This window comes from Protopterus annectens, chromosome 7.part1 (assembly GCF_019279795.1).
Source record: "Protopterus annectens isolate FY-2018-M chromosome 7.part1, PAN1.0, whole genome shotgun sequence".
Lineage (NCBI taxonomy): Eukaryota > Metazoa > Chordata > Ceratodontiformes > Protopteridae > Protopterus > Protopterus annectens.
Genome location: NC_056740.1, coordinates 403,161,079 through 403,178,402, shown reverse-complemented (window position 1 = coordinate 403,178,402; position 17,324 = coordinate 403,161,079). Strand labels below are relative to the sequence as shown.

The following is a 17,324-nucleotide window of genomic DNA, read 5'->3' as shown; positions in this document are numbered from 1 at the left end:
GTTGTACTCAATAATGGGCCTTATAAGGGAAGACTACAGGGATGTTATAACCTCCTTGTCCCTGGATGAGATACCCTTACTTATGAGGTGGGCCACGTAGAAGGCTTTCCGTAGAACGGCAGCAACATGGTGGTCAAAAGTCAAGTTGCTATCAACCTGGGTGCCCAAATCCCTCACAACTGATTGAGTGCTTAGGACACTGTTATTAATGTGATAATTTGTGGGGACGTCACTCTCCCCAAAGGGGATGATGATGCATTTTTTGGTATTCAGCCTGAGGCCATGTTTCTGGCACCAGTCATTTGTCTGAGTGAGACCCTCTTGGAAGATGTCCACATCACTAGGGGTATTGATGATAGCACCCAGCTTGCAGTCATCTGCAAACTTGGTCAGCCATAGCCCTCTGGTTTTGGCATGCACCTGAGAAAAGTATATCCCAAACAACAGAGGCCCCAAGACCAAACCCTGGGGTACGCCGCTTGTTACAGGTCTACTGCTTGAAGTGACTTCCCCTATTTTGACTACGTGGGTTCTATCAGTGAGCCAGTTTGCTGTGCATCTAGTAACATATGGATTGATGCCTAGTTGAGAGAGTTTATCTATTATGCCTGAGTGGGGAATAGCATCAATGGCTTTGGCTAGGCCAAGGTAGGCAGTGTGCACTATCTTCCCCTCATCCATAGCTTTGGTGACTATCTCAAAGAAGTCGACCAAATTTAGCAAACATGACCTCCTCTTAGCAAAGCCAAACTGTGTGGGATCAAGTGTTTGGAGGTTGCCAATGTCCTTGTTGATGAGGTCCATGATAATCCATTCCATGGCCTTGAAGATCAGGCTAGGTAGGCTGATGGGTCTATAATTTCACAGATTGGTGGACACTCCACATTTGTGTAAAGGGATGACAGTGGCTGTGCTCCACTCCGCGACAGAATACAGAATGCCCTGTCTGAGAGATTTCTCAAAATAATATAGAAAATATTACTGCTGAGATAGCTTACAGAATGACATCACTTCTGATCATCTGACTCTAGTTTCCAAGTGAAACCCCCACTGCTGGAAGCTAGCAGTATTTAGCATCTACCTGTGAAATACACAGACCTTAGACCTTTGGCAGATGCTGGAAGTCATAAACAATTGCATTCCTTCATGCTTTCATGACTAGTAATTACTTCAACCTAAAGACAATATAGAAAGTTACTCAGCACAGACTCTGTGTCTCTAGCTGCATTGAAAACTGAAAGATACCATCTTTTATTATGTAGTAGCCTATAAAGTAATTTAATTTCAGCTAATTTCCTAAAATTTGCTGGATTGAATGTAACCTCCAGTATTCCAGTTTCTACTGTTAAACTATATACATTTAGACAGTTACAATAGTGCATGTACATTTCTGTTCTATTCCAGTAGGGCACACTGTGGATACATTTTTTATGCATAAGCACTTTACAAAATACATTTTCAACACACGTCTGTACAAACCAGTTTGATAAACGCATGACATGCAGTTCTAATACAGTTGTAACACAAGCATCTTATATAAATCATGTTGATATTCACAAACGACATATAATTATTTACAAAATAGCTGTGTTGGCAGTATCCCCTTTCATCACAGCAGCAATCAGGGAATTTTCAGAGGCAGATGTAAGATTCAAACTGCTGTATCCAGTTGTCCTCAGATATTTTTTTCCCTGGAGGATCAAAATCATTTTTTGATGTAGAAAGGGCTAAGGAGGCAATTCAAGTCCAACAAAAAGTGAGCCATCAAGCAAAACGGGACTCTGCTTCTCATTCTTCTGATAATAAAGCTCATAAAAAGACTTTGCCAGTGAAACTGTTTCCAGTGTTCCAAAGGAAAACACTTGAGAGACAGAAAATAGCACAGGAGTTGACTAAAAGGATCATTAGTACAGTGGAATTGAGTTGAGAGATGGAGATGAACAGGAAGAAGACCTGCAACACAGAAATTAGTGAATAAATGAGAGATTACAAAGCATTAATCACATTTGGGAAATGTGGATGCACAGAAAAAAATGGAAACAATGGACTGGGAGACAGAAAGGCTTTTGTCTCACTTCTGTCATTAATGTTTGGAAGGACAGGAAGGGAAAAGCAAAAGGAAGAAAAATGTTAACTGTAAGTAAAACAATTACTGTTCTTAACAGTATTTCTATAAAACATGTCATGCTACAAATAACATGTTATATAGTAACTCATTTTCAGATGTGTGTGATGAAGACATTAAAGTAAACAGATGCCTTATTTTTCTTTTTTTCTCCCTTTTAATATTAAGAAATGTAGGCATTACAAAGCAATCAGAGAAAAAAGGCTGGCATGTTTAAGTTAACAGGCTACTATCTTGGGTTGTTGAGGTGTGTCATGTGGTGTAAAAGTACACAGATGATAATTTATTTAAAGCTGATATGTTTTCTCTTACTTTTGCATAGATGAATGTCTGGATTTAGACCCATGGCTTACTCACATAACAAGTTTTTAAGTGGAAACAAGTAAACAATTGAACACTGAATGCAATGAAAAGTTTTCCTTTAGCAACAAATGATCAACATGACTTTAGAAACCTGAGGGCTACATTTTTTTCTTACGTTTCCATGGAGACAAGCATGGTTCCTTTGAGTCTAAAAGTTATTGTTTTCTGAAAGCATGCAAGTTGTTTTTCACATCTGGAAGGAGAATAAAGATCAAATAAGAACAGACAACAAATAGTGCAAGTAGGAGCACAGGCAGTAACATGCTTTTAGCATAATGAGCTAGGCAACAGAAAACGGTTAAGTGTTGTCCCAAACGTAGGAAAACTATAACAAGAAAAATAACCACAGATCCTGTACAGGCATTAGAGATATACTGGAAATTTTAAGAAAATGTGCATAAAGCAGAGAAATATGGAAATCAAGAAAAAGCACAAATGGGAAATTTTTATAGAAGGCTTAAATATGTCAAGGTAAGAGATATACGAGGCTCAACAATTAACAGTTAAGATAGGAGAAGATGAGATACAACAGTGATGTATAATTAATCTGCAGTAACATTTCCAGGAATAAATGGCATTCTAGTGCAATTTTGGAAGTTAGGAGGGAAGAAAGTGATAAAGATCTGGACAGTTTTGTTTAACACTATTTTAAAAGGAGGGGGAAGCACCAACATCCTTGAAACAAGGTAGCAAAGACTCATCACATCCAGCTTCATATATGTCCATTTTTATTTTAAAACCATGATTTTGAAGTGCTTCTGTCTGTAATGGCTAAAGAAGTGGCAAATGTGTTGCCAACATTTATATATATATATATATATATATATATATATATATATATATATATATATATATATATATATCAATGTGGTTTTGTGGAGGGGATGCAATCATTTGACAACATTAATAGAAAAATGGTGATGGTTGGGTGTTGGCATACTGGTTACAGTGTTTACCTCACACAGTTTGATTCTCACCTTTGGGAAATTGATTAGGCTTAAAATGTCACAAAAGTGCAGCTAGCCTAGGATGTACCTATATGCAGGTTCTGTTCTGTAGTAGTTATTATGTCTGCTTCACACTCAGAAGGTCCTGGGTCTCATCCCTGCTGGAACCATTATTTGGGGGGGGGGGGTTGGCATAATGGTTAAGGTCTTCATCTCACAGACAGAAGGAAGAGTGTTGGATTCTAACCTTGGATTACTGGCTACGCTTATTGGGGCAGTTAACCTAGCACTCACCTATGAACCTATGATCCAGAGGGAAGTAGAATATAAGAAAATACTGCTGCTGCTGTTACTGAGTCTTGATGCAGAGAAATCATTCAACAGAGTAAACTGGGATTTTATCAACAAGGCAATAGAATCATTTGTATTCTTTTATAACAATAACAAGGTTAATTAGGAGGATATATGAGGGATCAGATGCAAAAATCAAAGTGTGAGAGTTCCTCTCTGATAAGTTGTGTCTAAACAGAGGAAACAGGCAGGGGTGTCCTCTTTCCCCTTTGCTATTTATGTTATACTTAGAACCCCTGGCAAAGAATATAAGGGATGCAGAATTTTAAGAATATAATTGGCATGGTAATCAAGAAGAGTTGGCTTTATTTGCAGACAATATTATTTTATACCTGAAAAAAACAGAAAATAACATCTCAGTGTTGTGGAACACTCAAGAGTTTTTCAACATATACAATGAATGACGATAAAACAAAGGACACAACTGTAAACTATGTACCTACACATAAATTGGTTCAGCAATACCCATATTATGGGGAAACGATTAAATGAAGCATTTAGGAGTATGAGGTAAAAAGCATTCTATTAGGCAGCTAAGGGAATGTGGGAACAGACTAAACAAAAATAATACAAAAACTGAGAAACTGGAAGTTCTTGTCAGTGGATGCGGATAGTAAGATAAAAGCAGTCAGAAGTTAGGCATATTTTATCAACCAGAGGAGAAGTTGCAGACAGAATTATAAAACGTTGAAGGATTTTTATCTGGGAAGCGAAGAGGGCAAGACTTAAATGGGATAAGTTGATCCTTCAAACAGAACAAGGTGGTTTAGGATTACTTAAGTTGAAAGGATATTTTAGAGCTACACAGTTAAGGCTCTTATACATAGCACAAGCAGAAACCTAGAATTCAAAGTGAAAATGGATGACAATGAAGGAGAGGGGAAATTCTAGAAACAAGGAGAGAGTAGGATTTTGGATGCAGATCCTTAAGGAGCACAACAACAATCATACAGAACATCATATTCATAAAGTAGCAGAAAATATACTAAAAACTAAGCAACAAGACAATGAAGGAAGGATATCCACCTGATTGGGATGATTGCAATTGGGGTTATAGACAACAGGCAAGAGGGGGCTGAAATGTACTGCAGGAAACTGGCAAAGGAACCAAGATTAGGGTTATAGAGAACAGGCAAGAGGGGGGTGAAATGTACTGTAGGAAACTGGCAAAGGAACCAAGGTACTGGAAACAAAGAATTAGAGAGGGAAGGGTAATAGAATGGAGACAGGCCAAGAAGGGAACTGAACTCCAGGCTAGACTACAGTGTCTATCAGAGATTGATATCAGAGTACAGGCAAAGAGAAAGGGACAGGCGAATCCTACATGTTAACCTGCTCTGGCAGTTTTTAGCTGACTCTAAAACAGAAGCTGCTGTTAAAAAAGGATAATTAGAGCATATAAAATATTACAGGATAACTATAGGGATCAGTCAGAGGAGTTAAAGGACTGGGAAGAGAGATCGGATAAGCAATTCACAAGGAAACAGCGGGAGAACATATGTATGGCTCCCAAATATGCAAAACAAAGTCTAGAAGATTTAGGATTTTTGCTTGGAAGTTCTTTGTTTTCAGAGGTATTTTATACCCCAAGCAGACTCCAAATAATTTTTCCTCTGGTAGATGGCAAATGCTGGCGGTGTGATGGGGAAGAAAGAGGTAATTGGGAAATAGGTTTTAGGAATGCAATGAGCTGTCAAACTTTAAAAAAATCCCTGCAGAGTACTCTGTCAGAAATACCGAGTGAAGAGATGAGTCTAACTAGGAAATGATTTTTAAGCTGGGATACAGGATCTGAATTGCATAGGCATGGTAACAGCTTATTAAATTTGAGTCTGGTGGCTGCCAAAAAAAACAAATACAAGAAAATGGAAAGGAAAGACTAAACAAATCGTATTTGAAATAGTGAATGTTGTAACAGCTATAAAAGAACTGGAAGTGCGATCTTTAAAAAAAGGTAGGAGCAATTACGTAGAGAAAAAAATTGAAATTGTGGGAACAATACATGCAGAAAAATGTTTTAAAGGAGGAATGAGGTTTGTGGGGAGACAGGACTTGACCAATATATGTAATGTTGGATTGATTATATTGTACAGATGAATATATGTGTTTGTAACTGTGAACATGTAATATGATTTGTTTTACTTTATATACATTTTAGTTTGCCTATACGACAAGAGATAATGCAATAAAGGTGCTTAAAAAAACTTTGGCCAGGTTGAGATAAACAGTGTGCTATTGGGACTACTGTCACCAGCCTTTGCACTCTTTTCAAAGAAGTTTACTATTTTCAGAAGACAGGACCTGCCATTAACTCAGCAGCTGGCCTAAAGACCAAGACAAAGACAGAAAGATTAAGACAATATACATCAGACAACATTCAACATAAGATCACAGGTAAGAACTAGGCTAGCTGCCCTTGGAGACCATTTTAAGCTTAGCCAATTTCCCCAAAGGTTAGAATCAAATCCTGCACCTTGTGTTTATAAGATAAACACCTTAACCATTATGCCAAACCCCAACTCATAAGGGATGACAGCAACAATCTCACAGGTCATCAAAGACAGTTGGAAGGAGCACTTCCAGCAGCTTTAGTATGATGAAAACCCTAAAAATGTTGTAATTACCCACGCATATTCTACAATGCAAGAGGAAGAAGCACACACTAAAGAAGAAGTAATAACAGCAGTAATAAAAATGAAGTCGGCGAACACCCCTCCTTCTCTGAGGATGGTACCTTCTTATAGGCGCAGAGGTTTATAGGATGACACTAGGCCAGAGGCCCTTATAAGCCTAGCCAAGAATTTCACCCATGTTTCCTCAAAGTCAGCACCTGTTTCCCCTGAATACCAGGGACACAGGTGGGATCCCAGGGATGTATTTTCTGTTTCCCATCCAGTCATCTAGATTCCTCTTAAAGACGGGTAGAGAGGTACTCTGCTTGACATGGAAAGGGAGTCTATTCCACAGATGGGGGAGTCTTTGGGACACAAATCTATCCCGCCAACAAGTTCTATTAATGTCACAGATAATGTTAAGGGCTTGCATGTGGGTTGCACGAGTGGAGTTTGTCTTACAGATATGCAGCAACTCCATCAAGGCTGGGTCTGAAATGGCCTTGTATGCCAGAAACAGGTCACCTCTGAGCAGTCTGTATGAGATTGAGTAGAGAGACGGGGCTTTTAGCCTATCTGTATAAGATAGATGTTTGAGACCATGGATTTTCCTGGTCAGGAACCTCTGTGGTCTCTCCAACTGCTGCATGTGTTTGGCAAGGTACATGCTGAAGGGGGCAATGGACTCGATAATGGGTCTGATAAGGGAAGAGTACAGGGATGTTATGACCTCCTTGTTCCTGGATGAAATACCCTTATTTATGAGGTGGGCCTTGTCTAAAATGATTACTGGTTTCAACAACCAGTTTAGATCAGGGTGCTGATCAACAGGGATTCAGCACTTCTTCTATTGCTAGGAAGTGTGTGGGGCTCAAATCTATTTTGCAAGGGATGGTCTACCCTGCTCCGTTAAAGAGGTGAGAGTACTGGATAGGCTCCTTTCGCCTCCCACTGACATTTTTAAGCAGAATCAAATTAATAGGAATCCCAAGCTAAACACTATAGATAATGTGTGAAAGGAGAGGGATGACAAGGCTGAGCCAGATTGGCCCTCCTTTGCAGAAGGTGCTCTTAGATTTATGAGGTGGAATCATAGGTGAAGACCAAGGACCATGTGGAGGTGCTATCTACCAAGGAGGAGGCACACTCCTGCTTATATACCCCCAAAGATGCACCGTGCATGGTGTGCACCATGGTGGTTCACTGCACACCAACCAATTAGACAGTTCAGGTGCACAAAGGAGATGCTTGGGCCTTAAGAAGAAAACTAGGGCCTATATTAAATCAGCAAATGCTTAAAATAGCGAATGCTGGTTTATCAACCCTTTAAAAGCAAAAGCTTGAAATCTTGAAGACACGGAACAGTGATTTTTTTCCCAGGGGAAAAAAATTGCTTGGCCGTTTTCAGGACTTTGCCATTTCCTCCACTGTGGTGCAATCTCAAAGTTGGTATATTTGTGTGGGGGGCAAAGCTCCCCACTTTACTTAGTGTTTTGAAGGTTTTTTTTTTTGTTTTGTGGAACAGCAATTCTTTTCCCTGGGAAAAAAAATCGTTGTTCCGTGTCTTCGAGATTTCAAGCTTTCGCTTTTAAAGGGTCGATAAATCAGCGTTCGCTATTTTAAGCATTCACTGATTTAATATAGACCAGAAAACTATCCCCACATGACTGATGGTACCACTCCTGGCTGCCTCAAACCTCACTTTCAGGGGAATGACCAGACTCAAGAGCTGCCACTCTATGTCGAATAAACTGGATAACTGAGCTGTGGGAGGTAGTCTTCAAAAGACATAGCTGGAAGTGCACAAACCCATAATAGAAGACATATCAAGTTAAAAACTGAAAGCAAAACTTAAAAGTGCAGATTTTTGACTAGTTACTGCTGTGATAACTGTATACAATCCAGTAATGACCATCCTGGGACATATCTACATAGGTCAAGTAGCAAGTCCCTCTTACTGTGAAATTCCTTCACCAGAAGCCATTTTGGAACAATTTTTATGGTGCTTTGGGTGGGTTTCATAGCCTTTATGCTCACTTGTAAGAGTAATTGTTTTCAGGCCTGGTCTGACTGGTGGCAGCTGTACCATACAGCAAAAAAAAAAAAAAAAAAAAAAAAAAAAAAAAAGAGTTGTAACACTAAACTGTGTTACTAGCCTCCAAACTGCATGTGTGTGTAAATGCAGCAATTTACTTATATTATCACTTACTACAGAAAAGTGGGGGAAACTTTATTTATTTTATTTGACATTTATTTACCAGGAGGTCTAACTGGGATAACATGCCATTTTCAGCAAAGGCTCAGGAAGAAAAGCGTCACATTGTCATAATAGGGTTACAATTAAATAAAGTTATTACAAAGGCTTATACAGAAGGATGACAAGTTAACTAAGTAAAAATTCACATTCTGTTCATACAGCGTGAACCTGTACAAATATGTGGACAGCAATAACAAGCTGAAAAAGAACACCGTCAACAGATAGCGTACTCATAAATCACAGTTCATACAGATGCCATTAAACACACAGGGTGCACTCTTTGTAAAAGAGATCAGTAAATAATATAGCCTAAGCACAATTATATTTGTCCTTTATCAAAGAAATAGACTGACTATGTTCAGAGAGAAAAAATTAGTAAGATGTATGTTGGGGTGGAAGAAGGGAGGAGGTAATTCAGTCTGGCGTACTGCAAGAGCAGTGCCAAGTTTTATTTAGGTGGTCTTTTAGTAGTTGTGGGAAGTTGGAGAGGTTAGAGGTAGATCTAATTTGCAGAGGGATAGAATTCCACTTTTTAGCAACAGAGCATGATTTGACCCAAAGCCGGATCATGGTCAAATGGGGCCCTAGGCAGAGTAATAGATCCCCTCCACACACACACACACACACACACACACACACACACACACACACACACACACACACACACACACACACACACACACACACAATCTTGTGTGTTGAAATTCCTGTGTGCAGACATGAAAAGAAGCAAGCAACAGCAGGTTTGTGCACTGACACACACAGAGACACAGAGGGTGTTTTTAAAGAAGACATGTAATTTTTTTTCTACATTAAAAAGTAAATTTTGTGGCAGCCCCCTCACAGCCAACAGGGAGCCCTCAGAGTCAGTGGGCCCTAGGCGACTGCCTAGGTCACCTAGTGTTGGGTCCGGCTCTGCTCTGGCCAGAAGATTTCTGTGGTTTACATATGATGAGACAATGTTGTTCATTAGACCAAAGTTGTTAATTACAGAGACAAGAACAGAGAATAGGCATAAAAGCAAGGTAAGTCACCGGTTTTATAAATAATGTACATAGAGATAAGCTGTATGTAATCTAAATTGTGAGGAAGTTCAAGCAAATTCAAAGCCTTAAGGGCAATACAGAGTCAGTTCTGATATTGTTTGTTGGTGGTAAAATTTGCAATCTTATTTGAGCATGCGTCCACCTAATTTTTAACTGTGGTCTGAAGTTTGGTTAGGATGCCTGCACCATATAACAGAGATGGAAGAAGGTAGGTAGTGGCAAGGGTGTTTTTTATGCCTATAAAGCATTCCTAATTTTTGGAGTGTCTCTTTTATATTATTTTGAACATGCAGGTCAAACTTAAGGTTATCATCTATAATCACTCCAAGAAGTTTTGTATTTCAGACTACTTAAATTATAATTTTGTTTAGTGAAAAGATTTGGAAAAGCCTGGAATTCCAAGCTGTTTAGCTCTACTCTGACCCAAGGAGACTGTGCATATCTTCTCCACACTCTTAAGGCTAAACTTCACTTCCTTAACTATTTATACTAACTGACATTTTATTCTGTATGTTTGTTGTTTATCACCACTTAATGGGGGTGATGGAGTGAATCAAAGGACCTGCCCCTTATGCTTTAAGCACCACTAGTATGGATCATGGGGCATAAATCATAGTTTTCAACCGATTAGGGACAAATCTCAACAGACTCAGAGAGAAATCAAGAAATAATCAGGGACAATCAGACACACTTTTAAAACATTAATACTTTTAATCTGAGACATAGGCAGAAAAAGAGAAGCTAAATTAACATGCATTTTTTTTTAAATAAAAGACGTTTATAATGCAATTTATTGTTGTGACATCCCTCCCCTGGAGCAGTAATCAAGAAGCCTGAATCCTCACCACTGACACCAGCAAGGGGCATTCATGTGGAACAAAAACAGATACACACAGTATTTCCAGAAGCAGCTCTCCGCAGCAAGTATGAGTTCACTTAAGAACACACAGCAAACACACTCAATCCAGGTTCTGGGCTCTCTCTCTCTTGCTCTCCAGGCCCCCAGTAAGACTTCCCACTGGCATAGCTGTAGAGTTGAGTTCTCAGCCAAGTGTCCAAGCCTTGTCTTTCAACACCCTCTCTGTGAAACCGGTGTTCTGTGTCCCTGCTCCAAGTAGCTGACACAGACATTCCTTGAGATTTGATTTTCTCACACACACACACACACACACACACACACACACACACACACACACCTGGGAAAGGCTGACACAGATTTAATAGCTATACCCCTCTGCCCAAACTATAAAGTAGTTACTGCCACCAAACACTCCAAAGCCAGCTACTCTAAAGCTCTTACAAGGGTACTCAATTCTACTGAGTGAAATCAATACTAACACAAATGGTAATGTTTGACCAATGTGGTAAGGCTTTTATGAGTGGCCACAGTATCACCAAATAAATATAAGTAGTCTCAAAGGTTAAAATATTCTCTAAAAGACCAGCCACAATGAAAAGTGTAAATATATTTAATAACTAATAAAAGAACATGATCATACTAAATGTCTATTTACAATAATCACCAGACATTCAATCACAGGAAATATTAAAAATTACAGAGATGAATAGATTCACACAAAGAAAAAAAAAAGTACTTAACTGATCTCACTATATTTTCCTGACTGATTTAAAGAATTACTATTCCCTGGTTATTAAACCAAGGCAAGATGAAGTGGGTGAGTGGTCTTCCTTCTTTGTCAGGTTTCAAAAACAGACTGCTTTGAGACTTCTGTCTCATCTGGTATTAAAACATCATTTTAGTCCTTGATTACAGAATGACAACACACACATCTGGTCATCTGACTTTTGGTTCCCATACCAGTCCCTTTACTAGCAATTGAACCAGAATCAAGCACATATATGTCACTATTACACACAGAGAGAGCTTTGCGAAGATCTGTTGCAGCTTCTGGAAGTCATAAAACAATTTCAAACTTCCACCCTTCCAGAGTGGCAATTAGTTCACTCCTAAAGACAATACAGAAGGCTTCCTAGTACAGACTTTTTGTCTCTGGCTGCACTGAGAGCTGTGAGAAACAATATTTATGGCTTATACCAAGTTATTTAATTTTAAACTATTTAACTGAGATTAACCTCTTCTCTTCCAGTATCCAATGTTACAATATTAATTTCCACAGTTACAATACAGTCTGACATTCAGGTGTATTTATTTCCTGTCCAGCAGGACCCACTGTTAGTTGTTGTTGTCTTTCAGCTTTTCCCCGGTTAGGGGTCGCCACAGCGGAACTCCAGTCTGCTAATGATTGGCAGTAGATTTTCATGGTGCCGAGTTGCCAGCTCGATGCCCAACCTTCAATGAAGGCACATCCATTCACACATGTCTTTAGGAACGCCACTCGACCCGCAGGGGGGGACATGCAGACTCCACACAGAAGGCACTCTCCACACTCCAGCCGAGAATCGAACAGGAGAACCTCTTGCTGTGAGGCAACAACGCTACCGCTGCACCACAGCGGATAACCAGGACCCACTGTTAGTACATTTTTTAATACAAGCAGCTTTACAAACACACTTTCAACACGATGTACAAATCAGTTTGATATATGAATGACATATAATTCTTTACAAAGTTTCAGCTAGATGTGCTGGCATATGTTACACATCCACTGCCCTTCTTCTCCTGACATAGCTGGCAATACCTCACATCATCACATCTGTCATTAAGTGCAATTCACCACCTTTTCCCCAAGAGTCACCAGTTTTAGGAGGGATTAACAGGGACAAAGCAAAAATATGAGTGAAAATTAGGGACAGTTTAGAAGTAGACCCATGGTACTGGAAAGGAAGTTGAATTTAAGCCCATTGTAATCACAGCCACAGTTTATCTTCTTCTTTTAAGAGGAACTAATTCATTAGTGTCCCACTACCACTTATGTCCCTTAACTTCTTAGAAATCCACTGTTACTAATGTCAGCCTTGTAGACTCAGGCCCTTTTGTAGATGATCAGAAAGTACATTATGAAAATGCCTTGCACCACTACTTTTGACAAAGAACCTAAAAGATTTCTATGAAGAAAAGCAAAATGCAAATGATTCTTGATTTAGGTTCAGCAGGTCTTGCAGCTCAAATGTGACCATAAGTTTACAGATGTGGCAACCTCTGCCTTGTAAACACACAGCATACATTGCTACAAATATCAAATTTTCAAAGTGCATTTGTATTTTGTTCCTCATTTCACAGAGGTGAAGAGGAAATAGTATAAGCAGACCAGTTCACTTATCTACTAAACAGACGTGTGAGTATATGCTAACAAACATGCATGCCTATAAACTTAGCCTCAAACAAAACACAGACGTCTTAAGGCTGGAATGCAGTTCATACTGATTCAATGCTATTGGCCTCCCTTAAAAGGGCTGAGCATCCCAGAATGTAACTTCTCCTTTTAAGTAATTATATGACTTTTCTTCTTCTTAAAAAAATCACAGCATAAAAAGATTCTGAGTTATGTACACCTTCAAGCACTGGAGAAGACAAGTAAAGTTGCAGGAGTTTAACAGATTTTGAAATGAAGTATGCTCTCAAGCAGTGGAGAATCTACGCAAATTAAAGGAATTATAGCATTACCTTTTCAAAGTCAATGGGATGCATATGGATTCCTTGAAATACTGATGCATCAGACAATTTTGTTTTCAGTTCTTGTAGCCTGTCTTCATCTAGAAACAGAAAAGACAGGTCATCAGTTGGAAACACAGTTCAACAGCACCTTTTTAGAGCCCCTGAATAGAAAGACAGCATTTAAATCAAAATTTGTAAATATTGTCATATCTGAATAACAGTTCAACCACATGCAGTAAGTTTTTTTTATTACTCACTATATATTGTTAGGATTAAAAGATATTTCTGAATGTCCTACCATTCCTAACGCTATAGTGGGCAAAGCCCTGCAACTCTGTAGAAAAGAAAGGACCCTGCATTTTGCATTTTTGACACTGTCAGACCTGTTGAATATCAAACACTGGCTTCTTCACAAGAACTGACAACAACAACAAATGCAACAGGTAACCTTTTTTTCCTCATTTTTGTGTATACAAGGTTTTTGCACAATACTTGCATTTTATCATAGTTCTTCAAGCATACTCCATTCTGACTCATTTAAATAACTTCACAATTAATGACATCATCTAATTAACTAAACATAATTAACATCTTAAAGGGAAGTATCACAAAAATTGATAGGCCAAAGAAGAGCCATAAAGATGACAGAGTGGACTATTGAGGAGAAGAAAGAAATTATGTATTGTTACTATTATACAAAAAGCCCAGAATCTCCAGACACAAGATATACAAAAAGATTAAGAGACAAGTTAGAGGAAAGAAAAACACTTCTGCAAGAAAAACTGTAAGAAGCTTCAAATAAAAAATGGGGGTCATTAATATAACAGTATATAGATCAAGAAACAACTTTGATCTGTTTGGAAAAGGAAGCATCTGAAGAGGTACAAAAATGTAAACAACAAAACCCAGATATATTTGAAAAGTATAAAAAAGAAATATGGACATGGGAAAGAAAGAGAGATTTGATATGGTGCAATATTTATGCAAAGGCAAAAGCCAAACTAATCAGCATAAAGAATGCAGCCCCAAAGATATTTAGAGAGAAATACAGGGAAAGGCATCCAGATATGGAAATTTCACAATAAATAAAATAATATCACAAAAAGGGAATGTAGAAAAAAAGATTAGTAAAGTAGAAGTTAAAAAATAGAAGTTGAAGTTATGGAGTGCCTGCAAAGTGAAGGATTTGATGTAGAAGGTCTAACACAGGTTACATCACAGTGTGATGGAACGAGTCCCCAAAGTAAGAAGAAACAGGAAGATCGGGAGACATCTGAAGAAGAAATATGGACATGGGAAAGGAAAAGAGATTTAATATGGTGTCATATTAATGCAAAGGAGAAAGCAAACCTAACCAATACAAAAAGAGCAGCACCAAAGATATTTGAAGAGAAATACAGGCAAAGGAATCCAGACATGGAAAACTTTACAATACAAAAAATAAGAAGACAAAGAGGAAAAGTAGAAAAGGAGATTAGTAATGGAGAAGTTAAAGAAACAGAAACTGAGGTCATGAAGTACCTCCAAAGTGAAGGATTCGGTGTAGAAAATCTAATTCAGAAAGCAGGACAGAGCAATGGAACTCCAAATTAAGGGGAAACCAATGGAATGGAAAGCAATTGGTCAGCTGCCATAGGAAGATATTTTGGAGCCTTCCATAGAAAACCAGTATAAACATCCACTTGAAGCTGGATAGAAGGGGAAGGAAGAGAAAACTGTAGAAACTCTGACACAGTTAATGTTGAGGAGTGATAGGCCAGTGAGTTCTCATATGACAGAGCAACGGATGGCACAGGATGAACTGTATTTATTTTATTTATTTATTTTATTTTACATTTGTTAACTGGGATGGTCCGAATGGATGAGATCCATTTTCAGCGGAAGCCCGGGGAGAAAAGCTCCACTTAATTCAAAACAACAATAATGATATTATACATAGTATAAAAAAAAAACATTTGTTATACTACTAGTATCTATTGAGAAACGAAAACAGTACAGACGATTCAAATCAGCAATATTTACATATGTACTTTCTGTTTGTAGAAAGGAACAGACAGAGATTACAACAAGTACATGTTTGTCAAGGGGTACCATTTGTAAGACCAATGCTTACTGCGGCATGTACAATGAGAGAAAAAAGAGAAAGTGTGGAGGCAACAGTTTTAGGACTATGTGACACATGGACAGAGCCAAGAACTTATAAGATGGGCCTTAAGGGAGTTTTTGAATTAGATGGTATTTGATGCAGAAGTCATGTATGTAGGGAGATTATTCCAAGTTTTGCTATAATGTGTGAAAATAGAGCTTTACCTGTTGTGTTGTTAGCTGAGGTAATAGAGAGGAGTGATTTGTAGGCAGAGCAGAGAGGACGATTTCGCGTGTAGTTAGTAACTGCCTTAGAGTGGGAGTTTTCTCAGGTTGTTTTAGGCTGTTATATGATATGACAAGTTGGTGATAGACTAGTAGCTGTGGGAGCTCAAGCCACTAAAGTTGCCTAAGAGGTATGTAGTGATGGGTTCAGAACGGGGAATTATTAGCAAACTTGGCAATTTTGTTATAACAAGACTCAAGTTTGTCTAGGTCAGATTTCCTAACCTAAGTGAGAATTGGGGCTGCATACATTAGTGTGGAAAGAAGGTGGGTTTGAGCTAGGGTGACCTTAGCCTGTTCAGATAGAAAGTTTTTTTGTCTGCATAGGGAACCCATTTTTAAGTACCTTTTTTATAGTTTGAGAGATATGGATGTCAAAGTGGAGGTTGTTATCTAATTCAACGCCAAGGAGCTTGGTGTGGAGAGAGGGTGAAATGACAGTACCATTACTGGAGGATACAGAGAAGGAGAGTGGAAAGGTTTTTGCTTTGTTTGGGGTGAACAGAAGTAATTTTGTTTTGTTAGGATTTAAGATGAGTTAAATTTTAGTGATCCACCTTTCTAGTGAGGCAAAAGATTCCTGTGCGTGGTGCTGTGGGAGGTAAGAGATGGGGGCTGAGCAGATTAGGGTGGAATCATCTGCATACTGGATTAGTGAGGCCTGCAGGGTAGAGGGACGTAGGTTGTTGGTGAATATAGAAAAGAGTAGTGGGCCCAATATGGAGCCTTGGGGTACACCAATGGTGGTTGGGAGTAGAGGTGATAAAACACCTTGCCACTGGACAGCTTGTTGTTGGTCTGATAGGTAATTTTTAAACCAAGAAATAGAGGCTAGAGTATCTATTATTATGGAGTGAGAAACCATGTCAAATGCTTTGGAGAGGTCAAGGAATACAGCAGATACAAATCTGTTGTTACTTCTAGATTGGTTACCCAGGGTTGTGAAGGAGAGAAGGGCGGGTGGTTGTGCTGTGGTGTGAGCGGAAGCCATGTTGTGTAGGGGAGAGGAGATTGTTTGAGTTTAGGAAATGCATGACTTGAGAGTGTATGCATTTCTCTAGTATCTTTGATAAAGGAGACAGAATGGCAATAGGGTGGTAGTTTGAGAAATCATGAGAGATTCCAACCTTATGAAGGGGAATAATGTAGGAGATTTTCCACAGTTGAGGGATATAGGATTCCTGTATAGAGCGGTTGATAAGGATTGAGACTGGGTAGGATATGGAGTCGGCAGCCATTTTTAGGAAATGTGCTGGTAAACCATCTGCTGCCAGAGTAGTGGGTTTAAGTTTTAAGAGGTGTTTTTTTTTTATTGTAGAGGTTAGGACAGGTGAGAAAGTAAAGGGTGGTGAGTTGTTAGGAGCTGATGACATGGATGAGTAGCTATTTTTGGATAGCTGAGTAGACAGAGATTTAATGGATTCAGTAAAGTGTTGGTTGAATTTGGAGGCTATATAGCTATCTATGTCTGTGGAGGTGGTAGTTGAGGTGGGAGCTGGTGTGGTAGCTTTACCTGTTTTTAGTAGGGAGTTAATTGCATGCCAGAACTTTTGAGGGTTGTTGGAGTATTTGTTTTGGATGCTTAGGTAGTAGTTGTGTTTATAATGCTTTGTCTGTTGTTTGACCTGATTCCTAAGGAGTTCATAGTTTTGTTTGGAAAGACTCATATTTTCTTT

The 17,324-nt window shown here is 38.8% G+C and overlaps 1 protein-coding gene across 2 annotated transcripts in view; it reads right to left on the bottom strand.

The window, feature by feature from the left end:
* LOC122807796 (ubiquitin-like modifier-activating enzyme 1) overlaps window positions 1–17,324 on the bottom strand; it is a 2,541,412-nt gene that overhangs the window by 1,121,684 nt on the left and 1,402,404 nt on the right. For both annotated transcript variants that reach the window (XM_044078854.1, XM_044078853.1), the window contains exon 20: window positions 13,288–13,376. In XM_044078854.1, coding sequence (XP_043934789.1) covers window positions 13,288–13,376 — 89 coding nt within the window. The remainder of the gene's footprint in view (window positions 1–13,287; window positions 13,377–17,324) is intronic.